We start from the raw sequence: 21,873 nt of genomic DNA on the forward strand, positions 1-21,873 counted from the left end.
AAACGTTCTCCTGAGCTGTTCAGAAATGGAATGGAATGACACTGAGCTTCCCATCACTGGAGGTATGCAGGTATAGGTGGGTCAGTGGTTTGTCAGAAAAACTGTATAGCAGATCCAATCAAAGGGGATGCATAGACCTTATAATCTGCGGGTCGGTTCCTCCAAAGAAGCTCTGTGCCAGTGAGGACTCAGTGGCACTTTCTGAACGGGCGGCCTGATGACAGTGGTGTATAAGGCGACCACCTCCCCTCAGTGACGCATCAGAGAAGGACCACCTGTCCGTCTTCCCTACCTGTACTGTGTTCTGTGTGAGTGAGCTCTGGCTCCTAACTGCCCTTCTCAAGCTTCTACCATTAGAGCACAGACCAGTGCCTCCCGCCACCAGAGCAGGTGGTGCTTACCCCAAGTCTAAGGGCCGCTCTGGATTAGTTTTCCAAAGTTGGGGAGGATCTCTCACTCCTGGCCAATCTTGGGTTTATGAAGGAGTCTGTTCTCTCTTCACCCCATCCCCACCTCCTTTCCCAGATCAAACACCAAGTGCATTGGATAGCTAGAAGCCATAGCGAAGAAACCCATTTTAATTAAACCCCATTGATTTTTTTTGGGGGGGGGGTGCAAGTCAAAGAAAAGACATCTAAAGAGCCCCCCTCCCGACCTCCCCCTCCTCTGTCCTGACCTACTCTGGGTCAGTCACACATCGATTGGCTTCCTAGATAACAGATCGTGCCACCGCTGGGGACCTCTGGGGACCAGCCGGGAGCGGTAAGAGTCGCGCGCAGCAGCCCTGCCCCGACTTAATCAAACTAGCAACAGGATCTGCCTCCCGCGGCAGCGCGGCGGTGGCAGGGTGGCAGCGGCGGCGGCGGCATTATGCGTGATTACTGACAGGCACCAGCTGCTGCCGCCACCGCCGGCTCGACGCACGATGTGGACGCTCAGATCGAGAGGCAGATTCCTGACTAATCCCAGAGGGCTGGCCCAGCCCGAGCTGCCCGGGCTGCTAGGAAGCGATGACCACTCTTGTTAGCCCAAGTTGAAGGGAGCCCGGCTGCGCTTGGGAGCAGGCAGAGGCCGAGCCACTGAGCAGACGCGCCCGGGAGGACTATGAACTGAAGAGTCAACATGTATGGAAATTATTCTCACTTCATGAAGTTTCCCACAGGCTTTGGAGGTGAGTATTTCACACGGCTTCAACGCCGGGACCGTCTGGAGAGGCCGAGCGGAGATGGGGAGATCCGGATAACTGGATTAGGATTGAATTGGGAAGGAGGGCATCTGTGTTTATCGGCGTCTAGAGTGTGTTTCCCTGCGAGTGTGTGTGTGAGCGCGCGGGCAGGAGTGAGGGGCACGGATGGGGAGAGGGAGGGAGGGGGAGTGGGAGAGAACGGTCCGTAGGTGAGGATCTGTTTGCACATTCGAATGAGTGAACAGATGGGAGGATCTGGGGATATTCTAAGGAGCCTGAGCCAACATGCTTGGGAGTCTGTCTGAGACAAAGGTAGACTGAGAGCATTGTTCTAACTCAGTGGGCTTGTGGGGGTGTGAAGAATGGGAGAGGTAAGAGGAAATTACTGGGATGAACCTAGTACCCAGCTTGCCATGAGAAAAAAAAAAAAAAAAAACATGACGGAAAAGGTTTTGCCAATATTAAGGGTACCTGGGATACTTCATAACATCAGACTGATTATTTTACTTAAAAGCAGATCTCCCTAGAATTGAATTTTTTAAAAAAGAAAACAGTGCTTTAATTTGCGGCGGTGTTTTCCTTCCTCCGTTTCCTCCCCTCTTGATTTGCTAATAGCCTCTTGTCCCTCCCCTGCGGCTGTCCCCAATTCCACTTCCAGGGTCACCACCCCCACCTCCACCCTGAGGGTCGAGATCTGGGCGTGGTGGGGGGTCCGGGCTCTCAGAGTGGAGCGCAGGCAGCTGGAGCTCCAGGTTGCCAAGCCAGGCAGGGCAGCCAGGTGGCACTTCCCAGGGGCTGCCCTCACACCCAGGCCCTTTGGTCCCGAGACTCCTTTGACTCAGTGACAGAAGCAGCCCAGTGGCCCAGCTTCGGGTAAATGGGCCCAACTGCTGACCAGCTGCCTCTGACTTGTCAGCTGGTGGCCGGAGGTTTGGGTTCTTAGGAGCCAAAGGGGAGAGCAGAGGCTAGCAGGCACGACAAAGCAGAAATTCTTGTTAGGTCTTGAGAACTGAAAAGTCCCTGCCCTCCCCACCTCCTGTGAGGACAGATAGGCAATTCATCTGAAGGCTTGGGAGCAAAGCTTGCCTATTCCGCTGGGCATGCCCCTCCATAGGTGTAGTGGGACACTGAAAGCGGATGGGGTCCCTGTCCTGCAGACGTTAAGCCCGGGGGTTTGCTTCTTTATTCGGGCTGCATTGGGCAGTTTTTATGGACCAAGCGTGCAGTTAGTGCGATAATACAGACGTTCATGAGATATAGTCTGTACTATTTGTACCGGGCAAGCTTGTTACTACCCAGACTCATCGTAATCCTGCATGTTGTGTGCACTCCTGGTTGTAGAAGGAGGTTGCTGCTTGGATCCAATGGGTGAGGGGCCCTTGGATCCAATGGGTTCTGGGGGAGATAATGTTGAAGCTACTGGGGCCAGTCTTGTGACGTGACCCAGTGAGTGTGGTGGCCAAGGCTGTGAAGTGGACATCTGATCTTCAGTATACAGTTGGGTGCTGTGAAAAGCCTCCTTGACTCCCATTTGGTCCCATTCTCAGCTGAGAAGCACTTTTTCCTTTTCCTTCTGAGTTCAGTTGTCTGAAGAACATGCCTATCCATGAGATTCTTGGGACCCTCGAAGTCTGTGAGGTTGTGGCTTCTTAACTGCCAAGGAGACCCTCTGAGATGGTTGGGGTGAACAAAAGGGTTGAAGGTGGACAGGTGTAGGAAGAGACAGTCTGGAGAAAGAAGGTCTAGTCCAAAATTCACTGGAAGCTGCTGTCTGGAATCTTGGGATTGTAATATCCTGAGACCTCAAAGAGCACCTTAGTCCTCTCTTAATATAGATGTGTAAACTGAGGCCTCAAGAAAGGCAGTACCAGTCTAAGGTTATATGGGGTTGAGGAGGAGAGCCCTTCTAGAAAAGCCCCTGAGTCCAACTTCTAATAGCGTTCCTCCTATCTGATACAGTGAAAAGAGCATGAAAGATATCTATCTATCTATCTTTATATATAGAGAGAAATGAGTTTGGTTCCTAGATTTTTACTTACTAGCTGTGTTACCTTAGGCAAGATATTGAACCTCTCTGAGCCTCATCTCTAAAATGTAGTTTAAAATCCTATCTCAGACCATGGTTGTGAGCATTAAACATGCAAATGCTTGAAAAAGCAGATACAGAGAGTTGTCTATATATTTGGTGTTTAATAAAAGTTAATATTTTTGTCCCCTCTATTCTGCCCAAGTGCTAACATGCAAATTAATTTAAAAATCAAAAATTACTGTAGAATAATGAATTAGGAACCTGGGGAAATAAAATTAAATTTGTAAAGACCCAGATACGTTGCTGGTTTAAATTTTCATAATTGTGGGAGCTCTGGTATTTAGTGTAATTAGGTTTCAGATAAAAGGAAACACAATGGCTGGGCCATGCAAGAGTAGGCTGATATAACCATGGAGGGGAGGGGAAAGGATTGTCTAGGCTGTCTGCCCTAATGCTCCTCTTCCTCCCCATTCCTGGGGGAGGAGAACAATTATTTGGTTTAGTTATACTGATGTTTTCCATTGTGCTTGTATTTGCCAGCTAGGAGGCAGAAACCTTGAGCAAAGGCAAGGACCCCATCTGTAGGAAGGTCTGCCTGAGAGCTTGCAGAGGTGAGGGAGGGAGGGAGGGAGGGAGAAGGACCTGCCTGCAGGAGCTGGGGAGACCTGAAGTCTGAAGCAGATGTAGCCTACAGTCTCTCTCCTTTTACCCCAATGAGGCAAGTTGCACCACACATATAAATGATTTAGAGTATGACCTCTGTCCTTTCATATATTAGCAAGTGGAACCACAGAGGGCTCCTGTGATTTCTGAGAATCTCTAGGGAAGCAATGTCACCCTTGGGAAATAACACCTGGGATTTGTGTCTGGGCTGTGCTTACCAGATATCGGACCATCCTCCCATAAGTGAACAAGACACTGGGCATACTGGCCACAGGGTGGGGACTAGCTGGGCACCCCACCAAGGTGCCCACTTGCCCAGCTCTGGTCTCTCCCATGTGATGAGGTAAGAACCTTTCTCTTCTTTTTTTCCTGCCAGCTGCCCAGTAAGAGATTTGTTTGCCTGGATGAGACAGTTGCAGCCTCTAAGAAGATGGCAGAACAAATCCTGTAATCCCCCTTCCAATTGTGCAGTAATCCTCAGGGTGAAAAGGAGATCAGGGGAGAGGGCACTTGTCTCATTTCATTTAACAAGCGCACAGTAGCGCTTCCTAAGTGCCCACTACCATTGTAAGCACTTCACCATCATCATCTTATTTAATCCTCATGACAACTCCTTGAGTGGGTATTACTGCCATCATTATTGCACTCCTTTTATAGACGAGGAAACTGAGGCATTGTAAGCTGCAATAACTCATTTTAAGGTCCCAGAGCTGGAAAATGGCACAGCCAAGGCTTTGAACCCAGGCAGTCTGGTCCTGAGTCCTAGCGGCGCTGAGATGCCTCTCACAACTTCTGTGGGCCACAGAGTTGGCAAGGGAAGCTAAGGCAGCAGCACATCCCTTGAAGGGCTGAGGAAGCCCAAGCCAGTCACGGCACTGCCGAGCAGCTGTATCCGCAGGAGCCTGGCCTCGAGAAGTAAAGTACATGGTAACTCAGCAGTCACGCAGGTGCAATGGCGGCCTCTGGGGAACTAGTTTGCCAGCTTCTTCTGGGGGCCTGGGTCTTCCCCAGTGGCTCAGATGGTAAAGAACCTGGCTGCAATGCAGGAGATCTTCCCTGGGTCAGGAAGATCCCCTGGAGAAGGGAATGGTTATCCACTCCAGTATTTTTGCCTGGAGAATCCCATGGACAGAGGAGCCTGGTGGGCTACAGTCGGTCCATGGGGTTGCAAAGAGTCGGACTCAACTGAGCAACTGACACTTTCACTTTTTCTCTGGGGGCTACTGATTCGTAAGAGCCCTACCCTACTGAGTCTGACCACTTGTGTAGAAGAGTCCCCTTCTTACATAAGAATAGCCACAGAGGAGGGGCTGAGTTGGAGGTGTGTGTGTATGTGTGTGTCTGTGTGTGGAGGGCAATATGAGGATGTGGGAGGAGGGTGTGTGTGTGTTTACGTGTATGCCAGAACATATTTTTCCCCTCCACAAATGTGTGGGTGGCTAATAGGGACTTACCATGGAGGTAAGTGGTTAGGGTTTATGTAGGAAGGAATAAATGTTTATGAGATTTAGGAAGGAGTATATTTAGTATAAACTATTTTCTGAAACATTTACAATCTTACCAAGAGATAGAGAGCTGAATAGCAACTGGGGGAAGAAATTATGCAAAGAGTAATCAAAATTCTCCACCTCTTCCTTCCCCTCATTATGTCGCTTCTGTATCTGCAGAGAACTTAGCCACCAGAGTTGGGTGGCTGGGGTGCCGGGGGCTCCCGGAGGAAGCTGCTATTTTTTTCTCTTATTTGAAAGTAGAAAACACAGAGGCCCAGGGAGTCTAAGGAGCGAATGTTCTAGAAGGCCTGGGTTTGGGTGGCTTTCTTGAGACTGACCCAGGTCTTGGTTCAGTGGCTGGTTATGGCCTCCGTCACAACTGCTCAGCTCTTCTGTTGTGACGGGGAAGTGGCTGTGGTCAAATGTATAAGCTAATGCATGGGGATGTGCTGCGTTGAGTATGTTGGCACACCCCTAGGGGATTATTCCAGAGAAGTTTTGGTACTATTTTGATTGTCTCCCAGTTAGTAGTGAATAACAACACTAGCTCTAAACAGCTCTTCACCCCTCCTCTACCCCCTACTCCCACCCCAGCTTCCCTGCAAGAGCTGAATCTTTAAAGCCAGAAAAAGACTTGTAGCTCATCTGAACTGACCCATCAGTCAGGGATGAGGACACTAGGGGAAGCAGGTGGGGCTTGCCTGCGACCTGTGGCTACTTATGCTCTACAAACTGGGTTCTCCTGAGCGCCCTTGGGGGCCACCTGCAGTGGCAGAAAGAAATGTGGAGGGAGGCTAAGCCACAGAGAGCCCTCCCCTCCTGTCTTTGTAAAACAACAATACTACCGACTATACAGGGTCAAGGGTTAACATTCCACAGTGTAGGGATTCAATAAAACAAAGGCTGGAAAATTGTAAACACACAATAAAAGTTTGTTTCTCTTTCCTACTTCAGAAAACTTGGAGACTATGGTAGTACATTCAGCTTAAATTTTGTATGTAGGTTTTTCTTAGAGGAGGCATGCCTGTTCTTCACGTGTCAGACTGTGCACTGAGAGGCTGACAAGGTGAAGTAAATAAGGCATCAGCTCTGGGCCAGTTACAGAAAATTATATTTTAGCAAATCATTCCAGGACAGACACTGGCAGATGAGATCTGGCAGAAAGAGGGCAGTGACCTGGGACCTCCCATCCCTATAATCATCAGGATACCCTCACCCCAGGCCAGTGTCCTGAGTGAGTCATATTCCCCTGAGTTTCCTCAACTTCAAATTGTACGGCCTGGGGCTGTTGGCTGCTTTTATCAGATACTGTAACTGAGAAAGGAGCAAGGGAGAGGCAAGAGTTTGCACGTTCAAGACCAAGCTCAGATTCCTAATGGGATTTTAGAATTCAGCATCTGAACTTAAAAAATGGAAAAGCTTGTGATCTTTTACTCAAAATACATTTACAAGAAGTCAGAGGAACAGCAAAGAGAGTGCTTAATAAATATGTTGGGATGTTCCTTCTAGGCTGGTTGCCTGGGTTGCATTTCTGTGACTCAGCATCTCTTTGGTCTCTGCTTTTGTTGGTCCCTAATGTCATGGGGAAGCAGCCTCTTGGAAAGCTTGGGGCTCATGATACCTGTGTTTTCTCAGTCCCAGTGACATAGGGAACAGAGCAAAAGTTAGAGGGAGAGAATATTTCAGACTGCTCCAGGAGGGCCTTTCAACCTTTCAGTGAGCACACTTTGGCTCAGCATCTGGTTTGTGCAGGGGTTGTGTAGGACACCAAGAATGAAGACCCATCCTCTGTCCTGAAGGAGTATATAAGCCAGTTACAAGCTCTGAAGTCTGTAGGACAGTTGGAGATGATTTATTCCTAGAAATGTTTTTTGGGGCTGAGGTTAAGAGAATGGTCCAAGGAATTTAGGTATTTGGGACCTGAGAACAAATACTACCATGTCCATTACCCAATGGTAACACTGCACTAAGGGTATGGTTCTCTGTTTTTAAACTAATTTTTTTTGGAGTATAGTTGCTTTATAATGCTGTGTTAGTTTCTGCTGCACAAGAAAGCTGCTATCTGTAAACACATACCCCTTTTTCTGGACTTCCTTCCCAGTTAGGTCACCACAGTGCATCAGGTCGAGTCCCCTGTGCTATGCAGTACGTTCTCCTTAGTTTTCTGTTTTATACACAGTATCAGCAGTTTATATAAGGCAATCCCAATCTCACAATTCTTCCCACCCCACCCGTTTCCCCTTGATATCCGTACATTTGTTTTCTATGTCTCTATTTCTGCTTATGGTTCACAATATTTTAAAATACCTGCAAGCTATAGAAGGCAGTCCATATTGAGAGGCTAGGGAGAGCATGGGCTTTACGATGGCCAAGTCGTTAAGGAATCTGCCTGCAATGCAGGAGACGCAGGAGATGTGGGTTTGATCCCTGGGTCAGGAAGATACCCTGGAGGAGGAAATCGCAACATACTCTAATATTCCTGCCTGAAAAATCCCATGGACAGAGGAGCCTGGCAGGATACAGTCTGCTGCTGCTGCTGCTGAGTCGCTTCAGTCGTGTCCGACTCTGTGCGACCCCATAGACGGCAGCCCACCAGGCTCCCCTGTCCCTGGGATTCTCCAAGCAAGAACACTGGAGTGGGTTGCCATTTCCTTCTCCAATGTGTGAAAGTGAAAAGTGAAAGTGAAGTTGCTCAATGGTCCATGGGATTTTCCAGGCAAGAGTACTGGAGTGGGGTGCCATTGCCTTCTCCAGTCTAAAGGGTCACAAAAAGTTGGACACGATGGAGCGACTAAGCATGCACTAATGACACTCTAAAATGATGATTTGTTTGGGGCTTCCCTCTTGGCTCAGACACTGAAGAATCTGCCTGCAATGCAGGAGACCAGGGTTTGATCCCTGGGTAAGGAAGATCCCCTCAGAATGTGAACAAGAAGCCTACAGAGACAGAGAAAGAGATGGAAGTCATGAATTCAAGAGCTGGGTGTGTGCAGAATTGGTGTTCAAGGACCCCAGGAACAAGGGGCTAGAGGGGGGCACTGTAAGTCAACGCCGGGAGCACTTCCTGGCATTTGTCTTGATGGACTGGTACATGGCATACCAGTGCATGGGTTTGGTTTAAAGGGACAGACAGCTGGTCCTGTTTGGTGGAGCCCCTACTCTCCAGTAACCCCTTGTGCCTCCAATACGTTGGGGATGGCACAATATCCATCTGTACCTGCTGCTGCTGCTAAGTCGCTTCAGTCGTGTCCGACTCTGCAACCCCATAGACGGCAGCCCACCAAGCTCCTCCATCCCTGGGATTCTCCATGCAAGAACACTGGAGTGGGCTGCCATTTCCTTCTCCAATGCATGAAAGTGAAAAGAGAAAGTGAAGTCACTCAGTCGTGTCCCACTCTTCTCGACCCCATGGACTGTAGCCTACCAGGCTCCTCCGTCCATGGGATTTTCCAGGCAAGAGTACTGGAGTGGGGTGCCATTGCCTTCTCCATCTGTACCAACAAGTTTCAAATTTGGTCCTGGGTGGGAAGGGTGGTATGTAAGCAAAACGCCATTAATTACATGCAGAGAGGCTGACAGAAATTGTGCCGGACTAAACTCAGATTCTAGGTCTTTAATAATTCACAGCAAATACTTGAAAGGGTCCCTTTATCATTCTAAACCTCAGTCTTCTAATCTGTCTAATGAGGATAATTTCTTCCTTTCCAACTACTCTGAGTCAGTTTGAAGCTTGGATGGAACAGATAGTGGCCTCAAGGGCCTGCTCTATGTGTAGCACCTAGCAGGGAGGACGAGATGGCTGAATGGCATCATTGACTCAATGGACATGAGTTTGAGCAAACTCTGGGCTGTGGTGAAGGACAGGGAAGCCTGGCGTGTTGCAGCCCATGGGGTCGCAGAGTCGGACACAACTGAGGGACGGGACAGCAGCATGGAGCCTCGTCCACAGTTAGGAGCCCTCAACAAGCATTTTTTGACTGACAGAACCAATAATTGATGTGGGAATACACAGCAAACAATTATAAAGAGTTTTACAAATGTAAGGCAGTATGTACTGGATGGAATAAGCTTTGACGTGGGAGCAGAAGACCCAGGGTTTGTCCTGACTGCACCACCAAGTCATGCAACTTCTCTAGAAAATGAAGTGGTTCCTCAAGTCCTGAAAGTCTGATTGCTACCCCAAACAACATGGCCTTACTAATTTGTGATATGATTAATTTGGAATGGTGGTTAAATTGATCATAGCAGGAACTAGTCTGCATTTGCACATTCATGAAAAATAACAACAAAAATGTTTGTTAAGCAAGTAAGGCTGTGGAAGACTTGAGCCTCTTTAAGTTACATTGGTTTCTAAGCAATTTAAAAAGAAAGCATAGTAGAAATCTCATTAGCATATTAACCAGGTGTTAATTACAAAAGAATCTTTTAAAGCAGATTTTATAAAATCCCCACTTAATAACCAGTAGCTTGTGGTACTTGAAACACAAACTCTTCACGTGTGTTACTTAGAAGTAATAAAATTGTAATTTAAAAGTAATCTGCCAACTTGTCACGAATTTAGACTGATTTTTTCTCTCAATTGATCCAAATGAGTGAGGTTTTGCTATAATTATATGTAATGCTGGTAATAATGAGGCCGATTATCAATCTTTGCTGCTTTTCACTACCTCCATCATTGCAGGTTTTAGGGAAAGGGGTGGGGATGGAGGGAGGAGGAGGGATGGAGGGGACAGTGGAGGCAGAGAGGGAGGAGGCGCTGCCAATCTCGCCCTCCCCCTCACCCAAGCCCTGGAAGAAGCAAGCCCCCGCCCCCACCCGGCAGCCCGCCAGCCCTCCTGAGGGGCCTCCAGGAATCGGGCTGTGTGGGCTCAGGCTGGCGGGCTGGTCGGAGCTGCAGCAGTTCATTAGCTGCTGCATCTTATGTCCTCAGATTCCAGCTGAGAGGCCAAGGAGGCTGAGCCCCAGGGCCCGAGGGAGCATCTCTTTTCCCACACGCTTGCCACCCCCATCATATTTCTTCACTTTCCCCACTGCGAAAGCCAGAAAGGACGTTGGTAGCAGAGAAGGCTTCCCGGTAAAAAAATGCAGTTTCTCCCTGTGCTCAGTAAGAATTCAGCTAATGATGTGATGTCCACCTCTGTTAGAAGTGGAGTTCAACGCCTGTACAGTACTTTCTCGTCCAGTCTCAGAGCGGTGGTGCAGCTCAGACGAGTATGTGAAAGTGCTTTTGAAAATGCCACAGCAGTTTAAATATAAGAAATGCATATCAGCCAGGCCCGGGCATCTGAGTGCCCCTTCTGTGGAAGAAAGAGAGAGGAAAAAGCTGAGTTGAACTGAGGACTGGGTTTCCTACCTGATGAAGGAAACCAGAGCTTGGGTTTGATATGAGGGGCTGGAGTGTCTTAGTCAGAAAGTGCCAGGTCATGTACACACTACTGTGTATAAAATAGGTAACTAATAAGGACCCACTGTATAGTACAGGGTACTCTGCTCAGTACTCTGTAATGGCCCATGTGGGAAAAGAATCTAAAAGAGAGTGAATATATGTACAGTTGAATCACTTTGCTCTACACCTGAAACTAAGCATTGTAAATCAACTCTACTCCAATAAAAATCTAAAACTGAGAATACCAAGTCAGAATCCTGAGACAGGCCACAGTTGGGTTAGGAAGGGCAGAGCTGGGGACAAAAACTGGGCCCGGGGAAGCTAGAGGAAGGAGCAATCCTGAGTAACTGTTATAACGAGCCGCATAGCCAGTATAGTATATGGTGCGGCCAGGATTAACACCCAGGTCTGCTGCCCTTCCCCTAGAATCAAGTGCTGCTTGTATAATGTACTAGCCATGTTCTCTTGGGCCAGTTGTTTAACTTCTCTGTCCCTCCGTTTTTCATTTGTACAATAGGAATGAAAGTTGGTAACCTTAAAGGGGTTCGTAGGGATGAATTAAGTCAGTATATGTAAAGTGTTTAGATCTATGTCTGGCTCATGGCAATTGCTTAATAAATATTATCTGTTGTTTTTACTTAGCAGAGGAGATGACATTTAAGTGTCAGTTGATTGTCTTCATATTGCAGGCCTCCCTACCTCCCTTGCAGCCTGTCTGTATATTATGAGCCAAGCAGGGAAAAGATGTGTGAACAAGTTTCCCTTTGACTAGGAAGCACAAGCCAGGTTTCTGAATATTCTAGGACTGTTAGGCTTATGTAGCACATCTCTCCATTAGTGAAAAGGAGGCAGGTTGTTGTGAGATTGTGTCCATCGTGACAGAAAGTAGATTGAGATAGGGCCCCGTGACGTTTCTAATGGAGAGTCCTGACTCTTAGAAATAGCAAGTTTTTTTTTTTTTTTTTTTTTTTTTTTTTTACCTCTGTCCCCTTCCCTGTGGCTGGGTGTTACCATTATTGATAATTCATCCCAAGTTTCCATTCCATCCTGAGGATGGGACAGTGAACTCTCTACCCAGGCACAGCAGTTAAGGGGTGGAAACGGCAAGCCATTTGTTCCCTTGTCTGGCCAATCAGAAAGACTCATGCTTGACATTTTATGTTTACCGGCTGAGGATGAGGTTGCTAAGCAACTTCCTTGCCTTGGTTGAATTCTGTAGTTCTAAGTACCTGGGCTTTTCTTTCTCAATAAGTGTCCCCTCAACACACACATGCAATTTGTTATCTAGCGATTTCAGAGATTTTCATTTTGGTAAACATAAGGAACATAGATTTCTCATGCAAATGATTTCTACTGATGAACTCCCTACATGGTTGTATCAGTTAGCAAAAGAACTATTCCATTCATTGAAAAAGAAAGTGTTAGTTTCTCAGTAGTGTCCGACTCTTTGACCCATGGACTATAGCTCGCTAGGCTCCTCTGTCCATGGAATTCTCCAGGCAATAATACTGGAGTGGGTTGCCATTCCCTTCTCCAGGGGATCTTCCCAACCCAGGGATCGAATCTATATCTCTCACATTGTAGGCAGATTCTTTACTCTCTGAGCCACCAGGGAAGCTCATTCACTGATCAGTCAACAAATATTTTTTGACCATCTACTGTGTTCCAGGCACAGTACTAGACACCACAAAGATAATTGTGGTGAAATTTAAAATATGTGATAGCCAGTAGGGTACCAGGCATTCAGAAAGAAAGCATGGAGGAAATTTCCATGTTGTGATGGATAATGGGGAGATCTGGAGGGTCCAAGGGGAAGGGTTGAGGTTGCTGGGATGATGGAGGGGCACTCTGGGCTCAGAGGAGTGGTTAATATTATAAATAACTGGTATGTAAGGACTAGTGCCTGATGGTAGCTGTTCTTAATAGAACATTTACTATTGGTGTGGCTTGGGTTAAACTCTATTTACATAACCTTCTACAGTGGTATTCAAGCCAGACATAGGTCTCTCTCACCAACCTTATAGTACGGTAAGTAATTGTAACTGCTACCCCTGGGCTAGTGGTCTCAAATGGTTTTAGCACCTCTGAGCTAGGTATGTATACCTCCATTTATGGCTGAGGAAACTAGATCAGAGAGGTCAAGTTCCTGGTCCAGGTTTACATGACTGGAAAGTGATGTAACCTCCATCCAACCTAGGGTGTTTGGGCAGCTTCAGAGTCTTGTATTCCACATAGATGTCACCCTGGATGCCCTATGATGCACTCATGGACTTCAAAAATCAGACACTTTGCAGATTCCATAACCTCTTTGGCTCCTGGTGACACTGTCAGCATCTCAAACTGCAATCTGGAATCCAAACAGCCTGAAGGGTTAACACGGTCCAGCTGATGACGGGCCCCTTGGCATGTGGTCTGTACTCAGACCATTCCAGACCACCACCACCTGCACATCCTTCTTTTAGATGCCAGTGAGCTATGTCCCACCCACCTCAGTGTTCATGGAACAGTGTTGGAGGGGATCTTAGAAGCCACTAGGTGCCGCCTTCTTACTGGGGAGAGTGAGCCCTGGAAAGATGAAAGGCATTTCTTTGGTATGTTGCGAGGAGAGAAGAGAAGGTCCAGAGAAAGGCAGCTATCCCTTTCCCATCAGATGAATTAACGTCTATAAAAATAATTGCTGTGCAAAAAGAATGAACTCTGCAGACTAGAGATTTTGTGCATTTCCTAGGCATCTGAGAGTGGGCACAGTATGGGGGGCTATGAGGATCTAGAGGGCATGTGGTCAGGGAGAAAGTTGTGCTCCCAGCCTCTGCGCGGGAGCCAGATAGAGCTTTAGAGAAAATCTTCACTTTGGATTTGGACTAGAAACCAAACTTCTGGAAAACTTGTACTAGCTGTCGTTCCCACATGGCTATGGAAAAAAAAAAAAAAAAGAAGTGAGAGCCGTAGAAACTGATAAAAATGTCCTAGATAGGAATGTTTTAGTGTCTATTTGGGAGAGTGGATTAATTTTCCATTGAACAACACTCATTATTTTCCACCTTTTCTAAAAGCAAAGCTATTTATTTCTACGCAACAGTGGTCATTCATTGTGAGAGGCGAAGAATAAAAATGTATTTGTGAAGATGTGTTTAATTTTTTAATTTTTCTTATAAAAATATGGCCCATCTCAGCAGACATTTTATTTTTTTTATTTTTATTTTTTTTTCAATTATTTTTATTAGTTGGAGGCTAATTACTTCGCAACATTGCAGTGGGTTTTGTCATACATTGACATGAATCAGCAATAGAGTTACACGTATTCCCCATCCCGATCCCCCTCCCACCTCCCTCTCCACCCGATTCCCCTGGGTCCTCCCAGTGCACCAGGCCCGAGCACTTGTCTCATGCATCCCACCTGGGCCGGTGGTCTGTTTCACCATAGATAATATACATGCTGTTCTCTCGAAACATCCCACCCTCGCCTTCTCCCACAGAGTCCAAAAGTCTGTTCTGTACATCTGTGTCTCTTTTTCGGTTTTGCATATAGGGTTATCATTACCATCTTTCTAAATTCCATATATATGTGTTAGTATGCTGTAATGATCTTTATCTTTCTGGCTTACTTCACTCTGTATAATGGGCTCCAGTTTCATCCACCTCATTAGAACTGATTCAAATGAATTCTTTTTAACGGCTGAGTAATATTCCATGGTTTATATGTACCACAGCTTCCTTATCCATTCGTCTCAGCAGACATTTTAAAGGCCATGGTAAACCAGACTTTAATTGGCTGTTGCATTCTGTCTCAATGTGCCATTGCCATCACTGAGTAATTGAGGAATATTCTGATTGTCTTCATTTGTATTATTACTAATTATAATAAAAATAATGTAGTTTAAATTTCAAATCTCTCTCACATCCTCTCATTTTATTCTGGAAACAATTTGTGAGTTTCCCCAAGTCCATATTTTCATATTTTTTGTACAGCTCATGTTTCTTTTTTTTAAGTAAATGATCAAGCTAGTCAATACTTTAGTTTTATATGTGGAATGAAAGCTAAATTTCATATCTGTCTATATGTATTAGATGTTACAAATAGCTACATATAATAAATAATAGCTACAAAAACATTAAATCAGTGTCTATAACTGAATCACTTAGCTGTACATCTGAAATAAACACAGCATTATAAATCAACTATACTTCAATATAAAATAAAATTTAAAAAGAGTAAACTTAATTCATAAACACAAAACAAAACAGAACTGGAAATTTTGTGATATTCTCCATTTCTCCCTCCTTATCAATAGCAAATTACAGTCCATGTTTCTTAAACATCATTCCTTTGCATACTGTTTTCATGATATTCAACGTATCACATGTTCTTGTACATAGAAATTTTCTGAGGTCAGTTTACTCTTTTGGGAAAACGTAGTGATTTTTAGGAAGATAATTTTATAAAAAAGATGGAAGCAGAGTCACTTGCAATAAACAGAAGGAAACAGTAAAAATGAATATAAAAAAAAATAGATTCATATCAATGTATGACAAAACCCAAAAAACAAAAAAAATAGATTCATATCAATGTATGACAAAACCCCCCCCCCAAAAAAAATAGATTCATATCAATGTATGACAAAACCCAAAAAAAAAAAAAATAGATTCATATCAAGGTATGACAAAAACCAAAAAAAAAATAAAATAAAAAAATAAAACTATTAATATATTTTAAACGTTTGCCTACATATCACTTAAAACACCACCTGAGATGTTCCATATCACCAGTGTCAAAGGCTGCATACCTTGGTAACCCTCAGATTGATGACTGTGTGAAGGAAGATCTTGTTCCTGCCTGTCCCATAGCTCTGGGATGGTGTGATGCACTGGACATCACCCTGGGGATGTAGAAATGAAAGGCACAGTCCCCGAGACCCACTTCAAGTAGAATATGCAGGGTCCTTGGGTCAGTTTTGGAAAGGCCACGCAGGGAAGGGAAAGTCGGTTTCCCTCAGATGGCTTGGGGAAGGACAGCTGTCATCCCAGCCAAGTTCACGGCTCCTCACCCATCAGGCTGGGCTGGCTCCTTCAGATGGCTTGGGGAAGGACAGCTGTCATTCCAGCCAAGTTCTCAGCTCCTCACCCATCAGGCTGGGCTGGCTCCTTCAGATGGCTTGGGGAAGGACAGCTGTCATCCCAGCCAAGTTCACGGCTCCTCACCCATCAGGTTGGGCTGGCTCCTAACGCACCTGTCACATGCTATCTTAGTGGCAGGCTCAAGGTGCACATTGGCTTCTTTAAATGTCACAGTCTTCCAGGGCTGCTGAAGAGGCTAAAATTGTTCTTTCTAATCAGTGACCGTCTGAGAAGATTTTTGGTTTTTCTGGCTTGAGCTCTTGGAAGTTGCCCTCTTCTCTCTCCTTCAGATGAACTTTCAGCTTGAGATCACTTCATAATTGAGTCATCTTGTACTTTGTGATGTGGTGGCTCTCCAAATCATCTCTGCTGTCCTTGATAGAGCACACGGGAGACTGCATGGGCTTCAGATTGACAGTTTGAATCTGGAATCTGCCACTTGCTACCTGGCTAATGCCAGGTAACGTGCTAGCGGTAAGGATACAAAAACAGACCAGTTCTCCCTTTCAGTTTAATGGAAAATACAAGGAAATAAATAAGCTGTTACTACCAAAACAGAAAAGGGCATCAAACCAGATTAAGAATATCAGGGAAGACTTCCTGGAGGAGGTGATACTTGAGTTAGACCTTGAAGGAGAAATAAAAACTTCTAGACAAAGGAGGTGGGGGCAAGTCATCCCAGCACTTGGAGCAGCATGGGGGTGAGGCTAAGCCCAAGTTGTCATTCATCTATAAAAGGCTGAGATGGTCTTCACGCCCTGTTGTCAAGATGGTAGAATGAGTTAATGTATGGAAATTGCCTGATGCTACTTAGGACACAGAAGAAGTGTCTCGCCCGTCCCTTTGAGCCCTTTAGCCACTTCTCTGTGGACCCACAGTGTGTGGTTCACCTCAGTTGTGGTCCTTAGAACATGGCAATTGGGATTCATCTGTTTATGAGACAAGTGTCCCTCATAGACTGAAACTCCTGGAAGGTTCTGGCCTCTTCAGACACAGGAGTGACTGTTCTTTCTACAAGTAGACCTTAACTAAGCTAGAAGAGCTGGCTTCCCTGATGGCTCAGCAGGTAAAGAATCCACCTTCCAATGCAGGAGATGCGGGTTCAATCCCTGGGTCGGGAAGATCCCCTGGAGGAGGAAATGGCAACCCACTCTAGTATTCCTGCCTGGGAAATCTCATAGACAGAGGAGCCTGGTGGGCTACAGTCCATGGGGTCTCAAGAGTTGGACATCACTTGGAAACAAAACAGCAAGAAAGCTAGGAGAAGCTCCAAGGGCAACTCCAGGTTGACATTTTTCTAGTGAGATATTTATGTTTAAGAATCGCTGCACAGTTACACCTCCAATGCTTCACGTTCCCCTCCAGAATATGAAGAGAGTACCCCTTCTCTGCATCCTAGTCCTAGTACTATGTAAGTATCACTAAGGTCTCTGAAAGGCTTAAGACTGCCCTATAGTTTGGCTCCAGTAGAAGTGTGTCTGGCTCCAGTAGAAAGTGGAGAACTGGATGACTTCTGCAGGCCATGCTTACTGACCACCTCTCTGCATAACCCTCTCATGTTCCGTCCATGAGGACAACATGGGTGCCGTGGTGAAACCTAGCACCTGCTCATTCAGAATCTGTTCTTGCACTTTCTAACACCATACACAAAAATAAACTCAAAATGGATTAAAAATCTAAATGTAACACCAGAAACTATAAAACTCCTAGAGGAGAACATAGGCAAAACACTCTCCGACATAAATCACAGCAGGATCCTCTATGACCCACCTCCCAGAATATTGGAAATAAAAGCAAAAATAAACAAATTGGACCTAATTAAACTTAAAAGCTTTTGCACAACAAAGGAAACTATATAAGCAAGGTGAAAAGACAGCCTTCAGAATGTTATAAAATAATAGCAAACAAAGCAACAGACAAAGGATTAATCTCAAAAATATACAAGCAACTCCTGAAGCTCAATTCCAGAAAAATAAATGACCCAATCAAAAAATGGGCCAAAGAACTAAACAGACATTTCTCCAAAGAAGACATACAGATGGCTAACAAACACATGAAAAGATGCTCAACATCACTCATTATCAGAGAAATGCAAATCAAAACCACAATGAGGTACCATTACACGCCAGTCAGGATGGCTGCTATCCAAAAGTCTACAAGCAATAAATGCTGGAGAGGGTGTGGAGAAAAGGGAACCCTCTTACACTGTTGGTGGGAATGCAAACTAGTACAGCCACTATGGAGAACAGTGTGGAGATTCCTTAAAAAACTGGAAATAGAACTGCCATATGACCCAGCAATCCCACTCCTGGGCATACACACCGAGGAAACCAGATCTGAAAGAGACACGTGCACCCCAATGTTCATCACAGCACTGTTTATAATAGCCAGGACATGGAAGCAACCTAGATGTCCATCAGCAGACGAATGGATAAGGAAGCTGTGGTACATATACACAATGGAATATTACTCAGCCATTAAAAAGAATTCATTTGAACCAGTCCTAATGAGATGGATGAAGCTGGAGCCCATTATACAGAGTGAAGTAAGCCAGAAAGATAAAGACCAATACAGTATACTAACGCATATATATGGAATTTAGAAATATAGTAACGATAACCCTATATGCAAAACAGAAAAAGAGACACAGATGTACAGAACAGAGTTTTGGACTCTGTGGGAGAAGGCGAGGGTGGGATGTTTCGAGAGAACAGCATCAAAACATGTATATTATCTAGGGTGAAACAGATCACCAGCCCAGATTGGATGCATGAGACAAGTGCTTGGGCCTGGTGCACTGGGAAGACCCAGAGGGGTCGGGTGGAGAGGGAGGTGGGAGGGGGGATCGGGATGGGGAATACATGTAAATCCATGGCTGATTCATGTCAATGTATGACAAAACCCACTACAGTATTGTAAAGTAATTAGCCTCCAACTAATGAAAATAAATGGAAACTATATATATATATATATATATATATATATATATATATAATTATGATGCAGAATCTGTTCTTGCATGCCAGCCACACAGGGAACTGGGACTGTGATTTTCGGTGGGCTGCTCTGTTGTTCTCCCGAGTCTCTGCCCTGCTGCTATGGACCCTAAAGTTCACAGCTCCTCTCTTCTGGAGAGGGTGCTCCATGCTGGGCTCCTGAGATGGAAGTTGGGTATGCTTCTTTTCTTTTATCTTGAGTTGCATCTAGGAGGAAACTTGGGCTCAACTTTTCTAGGAAAAGGTACCAGATGCCATCTGTCCAGAGCCCATTTCGCAGACACTTGTGGCCACAGCTTCCTATCCCCAGAGGAGAAACAGTCTGGGCAGGCCAGGTCACACTTGCCTTCTGGGCCTCTGTGGCGGCTGAGCCATGCCCAGCCATCCTGAGTCTTCTTCCCTAAGCGCTGATTAAGCCTACACTCTAGAGATTGGATAAGAACCTTATGGGACTAAAATGCAAAAGCTACAGACAGTGAAAGGCATGCTAACAGCCTCTGCCTTCCCCGTGATCATAATGGAATGTGTTCCCGACAGCAAGCACAGTGTTCCCTTCAGTTCTGAATCGCTAGCATCTGATGTGGTACCTGCACCATAATAGATGCTCATTACATGTGAATGAATGACTCCTGACTATATAGAGGCTCAGCCCTACCCTTGTTCTCAGAGCAAAATGAGTTTGAGCAGGGAATTCTGGGAGCAGCCCAGACACCTGCTCACTCCATCCCCCACCTGGGAGTTTGGTATGGACTCACCACCTTCCCTGTCTGACTGGCTCAGGTCACAGTCCCCCAGGCCTGGGGACTTGTGAGTTATGTCCCTGTGGCCCTGATTGTTGTTCTGATACAATTCAAGGTGAATTCCATGTGGCGTACCAGCGGACCTGTCCGATGGCAAATCCTTTCTCCTTCCTGGTCTTTGCTGGCCTTTATTCTGCCAGCAGTGAGTTCACAGGTGTGCGGCTATGGCTGGAAGCAGGGGAATGATACAGGAGACAAAAAGAGGGGACTCTGTCCTCACACACCAACCCTCCCATCACCTTGACTTTTCTCTCCTTGCAGGTTCTCCCGGCCACACTGGCTCCACGTCCATGAGTCCATCGGCGGCCTTGTCCACAGGGAAGCCCGGGGACAGCCGCCCCAGCTACACCGACACCCCAGTGAGTGCCCCGCGAACTCTGGGTGCAGTGGGGGCCCCCCTCAACGCCCTGGGCTCTCCGTATCGTGTCATCACTTCTGCCATGGGCCCACCCTCGGGGGCACTGGCAGCCCCCCCAGGGATCAATCTGGTGGCCCCGCCTAGCTCTCAGGTAGGTGTGCGTCCGTCGTCTTCAGTGTCCTTCCAGACGTCTTTAACAGGTTCATCCTGCTGCTGGGCCAACACTCAGTAGGTGCTTAACGCGTGCTGGGGAAGGAACTGGGCTGTCTGTGTAGGCTTCCCCCCCCCGCACGGCCGTCACGGAGCGTGTCCTCAGGCGGCCGCAGAGAACTGACAGTGCCTCATGGTCCAGGCGTTTTGATGGTTCAGTCCCGGCTGTAATTTCAACATCTCTTAGGCCTGTTCGTCTTCCATGGGATGGACCCCCTTGATCCTTCTCAACTCAATACTAGGTATTTTTCAAGTCACTGAAGTGCCTGGTCCTTTTCCACATCCTGTAGGTGATACTGAAATGATCAGGATGTGGTCTTTGCTCTCCAGGAGTTTACCATTGAGAAGCAGGTTGCACATGGATAAATCTAAAACAAGGCAGACTGTTACATACATGTTATCTCTGAGATAGAGGCAAAGATTGTGGAAACTCAGGGGCAAAAAACCCTCACTTTAGTTCCTAGTGCCTTTTGCTGCAACAGAGGCAAGGATGTATATGCGTGGTAGACATTGCTTTGCTGCTCTAAGAAAACTATAGGTTGGCCAGATGCTGTTTATTTCCTTCTAGCAATGTCACACTGAGATCATCCACCTTCATTTCTTGTAGTGGTCAGCTATTGCTTCAATGATTCTGCATAACAGACAATCCCCCAAATTGCCATGGCTTACAAAAACACACAATTATTTTCTTACAAGTTTATGTGTTGTCTAGGAAAGTTCTAGATCCCCTGGTGGCTCAGGTAAAGAGTCTGCCTGCAATGCGGGCGATCTGGGTTCACTCTCTGGGTCAGGAAGACACCCTGGAGAAGGAAATGGCAATCCACTCCAGTATTCTTGCCTGGAAAATCCTATGGATGGAGGAGCCTGGCAGGCTACAGTACATGGGGTCACAAAGAGTTGGGCATGACTGAGCCACTTCATTTTCTTTTTGGGCTTCCCTTATGGATCAACTGATAAAGAATCTGCCTGCAAAGCAGGAGACCTGGATTTGAACCCTGGGTTGGGAAGATGCCCTGGAGAAGGGAACGGCTACCTTCTCCAGTATTCTGGTCTGTAGAACTCCATGGATTGTATAGTCCGTAGGAATGAAAATCACAATCACAGAAAACTAATCAAACTGATCACATGGACCACAGCCTTGCCTAATTCAATGAAACCATGAGCCATGCCATATAGGGCCACCCAAGATGGACAGGTCATGGTGGAGAGTTCTGACCAAACGTGGTCCACTGGAGAATGGAATGACAAACCACTTCAGTATTCTTGCCTTGAGAACCCCGTGAACAGTATGAAAAGGCAAAAAGATAGGACACTGAAAGATGAACTCCCCAGGTTGATAGGTGCCCAACATGCTACTGAAGAACAGTGGAGAAATAACTCCAGAAAGAATGAAGAGATGGAGCCAAAGCAAAAACAACACCCAGTTGTGGATGTGACTGGTGATGGAAGTAAAGTCCAATGCTGTAAAGAATAATATTGCATAGGAACCTAGAATGTTAGGCCCATGAATCAAGGTAAATTGGAAGTGGTCAAACAGGAGATGGAAATAGTGAACATCGACATTTTAGAAATCAGTGAACTAAAATGGACAGGAATGGGTGACTTTAACTCAGATGACCATTATATCTACTACTGTGGGC

At 46.1% G+C, this 21,873-nt stretch overlaps 1 protein-coding gene across 1 annotated transcript in view; it reads left to right on the forward strand.

Annotated features, from left to right (window-relative positions):
• The first annotated feature begins 752 nt into the window (after positions 1-752).
• Positions 753-21,873, forward strand: part of RXRG (retinoid X receptor gamma) — a 51,921-nt gene continuing 30,800 nt past the window's right edge. Inside the window, exons 1-2 of the mRNA XM_043878155.1 lie at positions 753-1,171; positions 19,927-20,174. Coding sequence (XP_043734090.1) covers positions 1,123-1,171; positions 19,927-20,174 — 297 coding nt within the window. The 5' untranslated portion in view covers positions 753-1,122. The remainder of the gene's footprint in view (positions 1,172-19,926; positions 20,175-21,873) is intronic.

Source organism: Cervus elaphus, chromosome 20, assembly GCF_910594005.1.
Source record: "Cervus elaphus chromosome 20, mCerEla1.1, whole genome shotgun sequence".
In the NCBI taxonomy this organism is placed as follows: domain Eukaryota; kingdom Metazoa; phylum Chordata; class Mammalia; order Artiodactyla; family Cervidae; genus Cervus; species Cervus elaphus.